The sequence below is a fragment of the Sinocyclocheilus rhinocerous genome, unplaced genomic scaffold (genome assembly GCF_001515625.1).
Source record: "Sinocyclocheilus rhinocerous isolate Xijiao unplaced genomic scaffold, SAMN03320098_v1.1 scaffold7673, whole genome shotgun sequence".
Lineage (NCBI taxonomy): Eukaryota > Metazoa > Chordata > Actinopteri > Cypriniformes > Cyprinidae > Sinocyclocheilus > Sinocyclocheilus rhinocerous.
The window spans coordinates 108,496-120,527 of record NW_015635023.1 but is presented as its reverse complement, the minus strand read 5'-3'; the positions used below and the strand labels follow the sequence as shown (position 1 = coordinate 120,527).

The 12,032-nt window shown below is 37.0% G+C and overlaps 1 protein-coding gene across 1 annotated transcript in view; it reads right to left on the bottom strand.

The window, feature by feature from the left end:
- Positions 1–3,440: 3,440 nt before the first annotated feature.
- The window catches only part of LOC107746074 (docking protein 6-like), a gene marked incomplete at its 3' end in the record, with an annotated part of 46,599 nt that continues 38,007 nt past the window's right edge, over positions 3,441–12,032 (bottom strand). Inside the window, exon 3 of the mRNA XM_016560127.1 lies at positions 3,441–3,555. Within this exon, the coding sequence (XP_016415613.1) occupies positions 3,441–3,555 (115 nt within the window). The remainder of the gene's footprint in view (positions 3,556–12,032) is intronic.

The following is a 12,032-nucleotide window of genomic DNA, read 5'->3' as shown; positions in this document are numbered from 1 at the left end:
TATAGTTCATATTAAAACAGTGTTTCAGTGCAGTGCTGCTTTGTTCACAGCGGTAACCAAGGAAACGCCGTATGTGGTGTTCCTCTTAAGGTTATCATACTGTCAAAATCTCATACCGGCCCATGCCTAGCGCTATACAAATAAACTTGAATTTAATTGAATTAATCGCACATTTTTTTCTGAAATTAATTGTGATTAACCCCACCTAACATTAAAGTTTTTAAATATACTTTTATATTGCAATAATTTTACATTCTTCAATGTAAATCAATCTTCAATCTTCAAATTAATGTACAAACAACATAAAGACATTATATTTTTAATATTTGTTTAACAGCATCTGTTTAAGGACTGAAGGCCAGTATCACTGATATCAATACTACTGACGTCTCTATAAAATTGTTTTTTCTCCCTAATATTTAACCATTGACTATAGCCATTCAACATTACAGTATAATTGAGAGCTATCAATTTTAACATTTATTATCTTTAAAACATAAGTTCTTATTTAAATGAACTTAAAACAATCTTCACATATACCCATTATAATAAATGTCATATTTATACCTGTGCGTACCCTTCAGCAAGTATAGGAAATATACAGAAACTGAATAAAGTTATCAAACACTAAATAATAAATTAAATATAAATTAATCCATAAAGCTATAAGTTATTGATTTCCTCTTTTTTCTTTTGTTCTTTGATTAACAGACATCACAGCAGCTGGGTTATTAGGTTACTTTGCCTGCCATTGCTTTAAAGGGTTAGTTCACCCAAAAATAAAAATTCTCTCATTAATTACTCACCCTCATGTCGTTCCAAACCCGTAAGACCTTTGCTCATCTTCGGAACACAAATTAAGATATTTTTGATTAAATACGAGAGCTTTCAGACCCTCCATAGACAGCAACATAACTGTAATGTTCCCAGCTCCAGAAACAAGGACATTGGTAAAATAGTCCATGTGACATCAGAGGTTCAACCCTAATTTTACGAAGCTACAATAATACTTTTTGTGTGCAAACAAAACAAAAAGAACCACTTTATTCGACAATTCTTCTGCTCCTCATCCCGTCTGCCATTGTGGAAAGAGTATCACGACGCATGCGCTTGCTTCCGCTTCATGTAAGCGACTATTTTACCAATGTCCTAGCTATGTTTCTGGACCTGGGAACATTGTAGTTGCATTGCAGTCTATGGAGGATCAGAAAGTTCTCGGATTTAATCAAAAATATATTAATTTGTGTTCCGAAGATGAACAAAGGTCTTACGGGTTTGGAATGACATGAGCATGAGTAATTAATGACAGAATTTTCATTTTTGGGTGAACTAACACTTTAAGAGCTGCCGCTGCTGAACGTGACGCGGATCTCACACGCATCGTATTTTCTCTCAACTCTCTTTACCTTTTCGGACCCACTTTGTCTCTATTAATGAACTGAGGAGTTGATTCAGGTGTGTAAGATGAAGGAGACAGTGCTGGGCTGCTCCAGGACAGTTCTGAAAACCATTTCAGAGACATGCTCTTAAATGTGACTCATATATAACATATTACATGCATGCACAGTTTTAAGGCAGCTTAAATCGCCTTTTTACTCGTGCAATTGATGAGCACGCACTGCGAGACCAGTACCGTTTCCACACTCGTTCCACACTCGCGCCTGTCGCTGAAGTGAAGTTGGAGCGCGTCTAAAACGTCTCCCTTTTGATGTGGTCATAAAGACGTTCTGCGACTAAATAAATGCACTTCTTGTCAAGAAAAAAAAAAGAGACAGAGGCAGCAGTTGTGAGTGAAGTGGTCAACCCTAGCCCTGCCCCTGCATTAACTGTGTTAAATATTTTTAACTCGTTAATCTAAAAAAAAATAAAAAGGGGTTATTTTAGGTTATGTATTTATTGTTTGTTTATTTACTGAAAGGTTCATTGTGAACCCAAAATGGTCCTTCTATGACAGCGTATCTAATTCTTCTCCTGGAGGGCCAACGTCCTGCAGATTTTAACTCCAAACAGCTCCAACACACTTGCCTAGTACTTTCTAGTGAGTCTGAAGACCTTGATGAGCTGCTTCAGGTGTGTTTAATTGGGGTTGGAACTAAATTCTTCAGGACAGTGGCTCTCCAGGAACAGGTTTGGATACCCCATGTTCTGTGAAAAACCCCTTTTGGAAACTTTATTTTAGAGTGTAGTTTGACATAATTTTTAATTGCACAATCCAGACACTTGAATTGCCTGTTTAAAAGTAGAAAGGCTGCTCATCTACACTGCACCATGGATATACTGTATGCCTGGTTACATTCAATTCCATGATCTGGTAAATAACTGCTGCTATCATCACTAGAAAATGTATTCAAATGTCTCTTTTTCAACATAATTCCATTCAACAGCGCTGAGTTTTGCAAATTCAGCTCATTATAAATTATACATATATTTAAATAAGGCTATTTACATAAAAAAGGAGATGTTTTTATGCTGGTGAATGACTCAATTTATAATACTCACGATTCAGCATTTTATCTGTGCAGTTAGTGCCATGTTAAACTAGATGCAGGTTCTTGGTCTGAAATATTATGCACAAAAGCAGATGAAGCCTATTTATCAATTTATATTTATTCATTCATACATATCCATGAGCTACACAAAAGTTTAGGGTCTGATAAGAATTTTCCAAGGCTGCATTTATTTGACAGTAAAAACTAATATTGTAAAATTTTATTACAATTTAAAATAACTCATTTCTGTTTTAACATATTTTCATCAGTGACACATGATTCTACAGATACCATAATATGCTAATTTTATGCTCAGGAAAAAGTTCTTATTATCAAAGTGGAATGCTGCTTAACGTTTTGTGGAAATCGTGATAATTTTTTTTCAAGATTATTTGATGAATAGAAAGTTCAAAATAGGAGCATCTTTTGTAACATATATTACTTCTTTCCTTACACTTTTGATCAATTGAATGGGTTCTTGCTGCATACACTGAAAAAACTTATTCATTTACTACAAGATTCACAGTGTGAGAGGAAAGAAAACACATGGGAATAGACGCCTTCTACTGCCAAGCTAATGGTGAGTAAAGTATCTCATTCATATTTCAAACGTGTTTGTGTGTTAAGCCTTTCTCTTGTTGTTTTGTTTTCTAACTGCTGATCCGCCTGTTGCCTTTGGCTATATTCATTCTCTATGACACAATTTAAAAAATATATATTCTCTGCATCCCAATGGGCTCTTCTAACACTTACTAGCGTAATAACCTGAACACTTTGCAGTGCCTTCTTTAGTTTTAAGGTATAAAAGGAATAAATCAAAGAATAAACTAATAGCCCTGATATGTGAAAATCAATACTTGCACATCTTGAAATATAGAATAAATTAAGCCATTTTGGATACAATCCAGCACTACAACAAAGACTTTTCTCAGAGTTGGAGACAGTGCTTACCTGACTCACAGGCAAATGTCTTTGACGTCTCATCGCAGAAAATAATTGCCACTGCGTGTTTCTTGGTCTCTCGTGGCATTCGAGTAATGTTCTTAATGTTGTGGAGCTCAGTTATCTGCGGAAGAAGACGACAAAACTCGTTACCAAAATTAACAAACTCAAGAGGAGGAGGAAACGAAGAAAGGAGGATGACACTGAGGTAATGTAGTTACTGTTATCTGAAAATGAAATGATTTGAAATTACTGCAGTGCCTTGCTTTATGGCGAAATGGAGATGAGAGTTAATGCTGACTGTCTCTATTGTCACACTAATGACAAACACCAAAGAACAGCTGGGCACTGGAAACTTAAAATAAATCTTAATACTCATATTTTGTGTACAGTATGTTTTTACACTGATACTTATACATTTTTCTTTACCCAGTACTTTGTTATCCTTAAATGATTTAGTAATGATTCTCAACCAGGGGTCCGGAAACTTCCAAGGGGGTCTCAAAATTATGTAAAATAGGACAAACAAAGAGTCAAATACACCAAAACAACTAAAAATTAAGATGTTTCATATTTTAATTCACCCCCTCAACAACTGTTTTTTTTTTTTCTATGAAAAACCAGGAATATTTTTTTTTAAAAGTGTGATTTCTATACTTCTAGAAAGGTCATGTAAATTAATAACAATCTTCTAACTTCATGGGCATTGTTATAATTAATATACATTTTTCTAAGTATGCAAAACTCTAAATTAATTTATCAGGTAGAAATTGTATAAGTAAAAAAATATTTTGGTCACACTTTAGTTTGGTATTAACTACGACTTCTACCTCAATAAACTCCTAATCTGCTGCTTAATAATAGTTAGTAAAGTAGTTGTTAAAGGAATAGTTCACCCAAAAATGAAAATTCTGTCATTAATCACTCACCCTCATGTCGTTCCAAACCCGTAAGACATCTTCATTCATCTTCGGAGCTCAAATTAAGATTTTTTTGATGAAATCCGAGAGCTTTCTGACCCTGACAAAAGGTATTCTCGTAGCTTCATAACATTATGGTTGAACCACTGATGTCACAATTTTAACGATGTCCTTACTAACTTTCTGGGCCTTGAACGTGGTAGTTGTGTTGCTGTCTATGGGAGGGTCAGAAAGCTCTCAGATTTCATCAAAAATATCTTAATTTGTGTTCCGAAGATGAATGAAGGTCTTGCGGGTTTGGAACGACATGAGGGTGAGTAATTAATGACAGAATTTTCATTTTTGGGTGAACTATCCCTTTAAGTTTAGGTATTGGGCAGGGTTCAGGGATCTAAAATATGGTCATGCAGAATAAGACATTAATATGTGCTTTTTAAGTAATAAGCAAGCATAGGTAATAGCGAGAATTGGTCATTAATCCTTATCCAATCAATCACAAAAAACTGTAAAAATCATGAGGCCTTATTGTTGAAAACAGTAGGAGTTGGAGTTAAAAAGGGTTGAGAACCACTGCTTTAGAGAGAAAAAAGTCATATAAAAATGTGTTTTTTTTTACCAGTTTTACTTGCAAATCATTTCATCCAGTATGGGATAATTATGGATATGACTAAGCTGTCACCATACTGCAATTAGAATGAATGAACGTTGATATTGTTTTGTGATTACATGCACTTTAATAAATTGCTATAAGGGACGTGAATTTAAATAAGATATTTTCATCCATGATTCAAATTGTTTCCACAGCCGTGACAAACAACATTACCTCAGAGAAAAGCAACCTGCTTACTGACAGTACAAAAATAAGCATGGCCTATATTTAAAGGACTCTTCAGGTACATTTCACTTCATCTTCTAGAGTCACACAATGTTGCACAAAGTTTACCAACACTTCTTCGAGCTCTGTTAAAATAGTTAAAATGCAGTCGAGACAAGAAATAGTACACTTCACCTCTCAGTCTTGCCGATGGCATTTCTTGGTTTGAGATGCATGATTTGCCTGTGGCAACAGGGAGGAGGTGTTTGCCTTTGAATGTGTTTGTGTTGTGCTGAGGGTGGGTTCAAGGATTATGAATCTGATGAAGGCTTTGCTCAAGGCTTTGAAAGAACTTCTCCAGCTCGGGTGTGTCAGTGTCTGTGTTCGAAATGCCATACTATCATACTACTCTTACTATTTCTGCAGTATCCAAGCATGTATGCTGTGCATAGTCGGCAAATTTTCTGTATGCATGTAATACCCGGATGACCTACTATATTCGCCAGAATCTGCTAAATATAACTCAAGTACACTGAAATCAGTACAGAAGCTGTTCGGAATGGCATACTACCATACTATATTGCAGTATGCTGTGTGTATACTGTGAATAGTATGTGAATTTTCTGTATGCATGGAATGCCCGGATTACCTGCTACATTGGCTGAAATTTGATGTATGCATCTGAAGACGCTGCATGGGATACTGTTTCCCAGAACGCAATGCGCTCCATGTGACGTTTCATCTTCAAACGCGTGAGTGAACTGGAGATGGGGAATAGTAATTATAAATGTAACACTTGTATTTGTACGTATATACATATACATATACATGTAAACTACAAACTATCGCTGTGTATCTAAAAACAGTATCGTTAGTAGAACATAAATTGAACTTTAATCTCTACAGCACGTTTCCGATCATGTTCAATTGGGCAATATAGCATTGTTTACTAGTATGAAGCCTTATTAACAAGCCTTTGTAAAAAGAACAGTTAGCTCATTTGTTTCTAAGGTAACAACCTTGACAGCTGTGCTGAATTAATGTTCAGTGTTTGTCATGTGACAGCACTTAAGCATACTACTCTGAAATATTTATTTCTTATTGTATACTGTTTCACACACTATTCTTTAATAAAATAGTAGGCAGTATGCACTGTGTACTGGGCAGTAAGCAGGAAGCAGTAAGCAAGTATGCCATTTCGAACACAGCCATAGTCAATGAATGACGCATTGATGGGTGTGAGGAAGCATCTTCTGAAAACTTCTCAACTGTCAGCAATGGGCTAGTCTCACATAGCCAGACCTTTGACTAGACATCAAACAGTCTGGCACATACTGCAGTTTATTCTGGCCAGGAAGTCAGTCCATGGGCATGACGTCTGAAGCTGAGACTAGCAATGTACAGTCTAAAAGAACATTTAAGAAGCAGTTTTTTTTTTATTGTTAAGTAAAACTATTAAAAAATATTTTTTTAGTAATTGAAACAAGGTTGCAATAAAATAAAATACAAATATTGGATGAAAAGCTTAAAAAACATTAACTTAAACTTATGAATTTCAGGCAACATTTCAATTTTTTGAAGTACTTAAATTGCAAAAACTAAAACTGAAATAAAAATAAATAACTGAAATAAAAATAATAACGCTAAATGTAAAATTGAAAAAAAAAAACTACTAAAAATGACAAAAGCACATAAATTACTAAAACTTAAACTAAATGTAAAATGAAAACTGAAAATACACTGCTTAAAATTAAAGGAACACTTTTTAATCAGAGTATAGCATCAAGTCAGTCAAACACCTGGGATATTGATCTGGTCAGTTAAGTAGCAGAGGGGGTTGTTAATCAGTTCCCTTTCGATACTTCACTCGTACTGGGGACCTCTCAGCTCGGCTGACCTGCTTCTCCACCGCTCCAGCGACGCAGCAGTTCCGGTCCGGTTCCCCTGCCGCCATCTGGCGACTCCTAAAAGAGCTTCCAAAAGAGCATCGGCGTTGTTGCAAATGCCGCGCCGTTTTTGCGGTTTGTGCGGGTCCCCCCTGCACACCGATGACGGCCACACGGAGTGCGTTTCCTTCTTGGGGAAATCCCATGCGGAAGCTGTGCTCACGGGAGCTAATTGCTCTCATTGCGAGAGCTTCAGTCTGGGACGCTCTCGCTCGGCCAGACGCTACCCTCTTCCTAAGCGCCAGGGACCCCGACCCAAGATTGCGTTGGACCCAGCGCCTTTTACGAGTCAGGCTTTTACAGCCGTTACTTCCTCATCCACAAAAGAGATGGTGGCCTCCGACCCATCCTCGATCTCAGACACCTGAATGAACGAGCACCGATTTGCCTTTGATTTCGGGCATTTGTCAGCGATTTCGCAAAACCGGTCGGCGAGTGAAAAATCGGGCTAAAATCGTGCAGCGTGAACTCGGCATTAGGAGCATGCATACAAGCATGTGGGGGCCATACAAACTACCGAGTACCATTTTGATTTGCTGCAATGAAATTTCAGCAAAATGGACTGGCCTGTTGCATAATTTTTTCACTTTGATTTTCGGGGTGTCTTTGAATTCAGCCCTCTGTAGGTTGATAATTTTCCATTTACATCAAACAATGTGGCATCTTTTCATTCCTAACACATTACCCATTACCCAGTCCATATCAGTATAGATATCCAGCATGATATGTTTCCCCATTGAGATCTGATGTGTTTTCAAAAAACTGTTGACAATATTAATAAATACTGTAATAGTAAATAATACTAAAATAACACTGTTAAGTAAAGTGATGCTATCAAGCTTACCCAAATCCTCAAGTTTTCCATGATTTCTTATTGATATTGAACATTAAATCGAAGATGAATCTCACACCTAAACACTACTTTTTGTTAAAAACTGTTTTGTCTTCAAGTGTTGTACACTAGCTGCTTATATTCATAATATCCATTAAAAACTAAGGTCAGACTGATCTAATATTATTTAATAAAATACCTGTCAATTGATAAAAAAAATGAATTACATTACTTACATGATAAACTTATCACACTGAGCACATACGCTGTCAAAATAGTATAAGATGGTGAAAGTTAACAATTCTACTTGAATTCATATTGGAATATGAACATCAAATATGAACGAATTGGGACTTCAACTATGTAAAGTACACATCAAGCTCATGTATAATGTGAAAATCAACCTACTCATTGTAACTCAAAATCAAAACTTCATAAGCAAAAAAATCCAAATTAGTGCAGAGACATCAGAGCACACAGACAGTTGCACCTCCACCAGAGTCTGTGTAATACAGTCTGCCTTTTACATCATCTTCATCACACATACTGATAAGCTGGGCTGTTGCTTTGTACCAAATTCACTCATCTCCTCATGTCCAATGAGTAATCTTATTAGAAGGCTTGTTAGAGCTGATAAAGGCACGTTCCCACAATGCAGCGACATCAAACCACGGTGTCACGGCCCTAATCTTCAGCCGCGTCTGTGCTCATTATTCTAGAATGTTCTGCATGTTCGGCGCGTAAGATCATCAGCCATCGCCCTGATAATGATCCCTAATTGGAACATTTTCAAAGGGCTTAAGGACAGGAAAGGGAAGTAATGCCTGAAATTAGCAATTGCAAAATGCCCTTTAATGGATTTTAATTCAGCATTAGATGTCATAAACCTAATTCTGATATTGCAAGATCTCTACTCTGATATTGCAAGATCTACTCACTGCTGTGTGTGTGCACTTGGATGGGTTAAATGCAGAGCACAAATTCCAAGTATGGGTCACCATACTTGGCACGTCATGTCGTTTCCTATCCTGTTTTCCTTTCATAATATATACAGTATATAACTCTTGGAGGGTTTGGCATGGTAATGTACAACGCAATGTTAATGTGTTTGGTCTTGGCGGAATAGATCTGCTACACTGTAGCACTGTAATTCTGTTCATATGTGTATATTTATCGAGATTTTTAACTTTTTTTGCCTATAGCTTAAAATTAGCCCATGCGCATTTTGACTCATTTTGCCAGCACGGGTCACATATATGAAATAACCCCCATATATAGCATACATGAATCACCCCGTAGCAGATCTATACAGGTGGAGCTGGGGAAGGTGGAGGGTTTCTGAAGCATGCTGCAACTGCTACAGCAAGCACTAGCCAAGTTTTTGAATGCTGAGCAGCGCTCATTGGAACCAATCAGCTGTGCCATGTGATGATGTCATTATTGTCAGATTGAGTTAGACCTATAGGACTGCACCATCTAGAGTTTCATGACAGAACTTTGGATATATATGAAGAGTTGTTTTTTCCCCCCGATATATATATATATTCCCGAATCTGATTGGCTGACAGCCTTTTCCAGCGGTGCAATATTCCAGTAGTATCAGCACTCTAACCATTTAACCGTTTGTATCACTTCACTTGTTGTCGGATCTATACTGGCAGCATTTGTCAATGGCAGAAGAGCGAACCCATTATAATTTTACAATATTATTATTTTAATTGTGTCATGGAATGTAGTTTTAAAGGGGTCATCGGATGCCAATTTTCCACAAGTTGATATGATTCTTTAGGGTCTTAATGAAAAGTCTATAACATACTTTGGTTAAAATTTCTCAATGGTAGTCTAAAACAACACCCTTTTTACCTTGCCAAAAACAGCTCTGCACACAGCAAGCCGCTCCGCTGCCCCCGCCCCTCCCTTCCGTGGGGTGACCAGCCGTTCTCATGAGACTGTTTACTTTAGCCACGGAAATGGAAGCTTTAGTGCAAGTTCTACTAAGAAGACTTAATGCTACGTCACGCATTCCAATAAGATCTAGCCAATAGTCACTCGACACGAGAAATATATAAACTCTGTACTCACCCTTCGTTGTGTTCGCAGAAACTGACATTGACGTTCCCCTCCATCCTCCCCACCACCACCAGGTTGGCCTTGTCCATGCAGGGGGGTAGGCTCCGCCCCTGCCTTCATCTCGGGAGTAATAGCTGAAACTTCAACCTACAGATTCAAGCTACGGATGGGGCCTATGCCAAAGAATTCTGTTTTTTATGTCTTGGTTTTATAAAATAAATTATTTCAAATCTTATCACCTCCCGAGTCTTTCTGGTAGAACTTGCTAACTGGCACATTATTAGAAAAAGGCGATTTGCAAAGATTCATAAAAGAACCTTATACTCACTTCTTCTGTAAATGAGGCTGGATCACGAATGATCTGCGCGAACATAGACGCATTTAGGTAGATCAGGAGTGCATTCCCTTCAAAAACAAAGGTAATCCTCTGCATCTTCATGATGTTGGGAGTAAATGACGACTGCTATGTTCATTATTACATCCAACAACAAAACACCTCAATCGCTTAAGAGTCATTTTGGTCTACACCTGCTCCGGCTCACTCAGGGTAGGTCTAAGGTAAAACACCAGTGTCAATCAACAATCGTGAGAGGGGCCTGGGTCTGTGTGACATCACACAGCCAAGAAGCTGAGAATGGCCTGATTTGAAAAAGGGGATATTATTTTTAGGGATTAAATAAAAACCACTGGGTGGATTTTTATTATTATAGGGTGGATGTGTACAAACACTGCCAAAATGTTCAAACAGCATGTAAAAGTGAATTTTGCATCCGATGACCCCTTTAATAGATTTTTAGCTGAGAATGGAGTTGTTTAGACCTCAAATATGTGATTTATATATAAATATGGTGCCTATTTGACAACTTGTTTAGACATTTTCAGAGATGTGAGCTCCAGGCCAACAGCAAACATCCAGCGCTCATTTACCTGCCAAGAACAGCCTTATCTCAGCCAGTCCTTTGGGAATTTGCTTCTGGCTCTTATGCAGATGGTGTTACACAAGCTATAATTTATTTTGGTTATATTAAATGGGCAATCTTTGGTCTTATTAATCTATTACTTGTTCCAGAGCAAATCGATTTGGCTTTAGGGCAAAGTTAAGTTTCATATCTTTTTATTTTTATATAATTAAATCCTGTACTAACTAGAGTGCTGCTTTTCTACTATTGACGGAATTGTTTGCTTGTGTTTATTTCTTATTGTACAAACTTATTATACTTTTATAATGGTTATTGTTGTTCTTTTATATATTATTGTTCAATAAATAATATTTTATATAACTAATATGCCGTATTTGAAATTGAGAAAGGGACCGTTAGTGGTTATAATTTTATCTTCAGAGAAAGTTGCATTATTACGACTGTCTATGAGTGAGTTGCAAGGACTTTTATATTGAAAGGGACTGAAACAAGGACATTATTATTACGTTACACAGCCTTATAAGATGCAACCATAGGGATGCAACCGACAAATGCATTGACTAGCGCTGTCATGGGAAATCCTCTTGACTGTTAAAAGGACAAACACAATGATATCGCTTTCCTCAGTGGACATTCAAACTGATTTTGTTATAATGATATAAGATCGACCTGAAGAATGAATGCTGGTATCAGATGCAGGTAATAGACTCACTCAGGTGATATCGCTCTTATAATACTCTACATAATACAATAAGCTTTTAATGAAGCGACTCAACATTCCTTTGTTACTAGTTCTAAAGTGACGTTTTCAAATTGGTAACAGAGGCTTGGGCTCAGCTGTTAAACTGTAAAACTGAGATTTGAATCCGTGGCGGAAGGAAGTAGTTCTGCACAAAAGAGGGTTTTCTCCGTTCTTGTCTCATTTTTATTTACACACTTGTGCCATCATACTGTTGTATAAAAATATCACACTCGTAGCCATGCATGCAATATGGCTGTATATCAGCACGCTGTGATTACCTATGGCCGAATCACAGCCATGCTGATATACAGCCATACCGCACAGCTACTATATATATATATATATATATATATATGT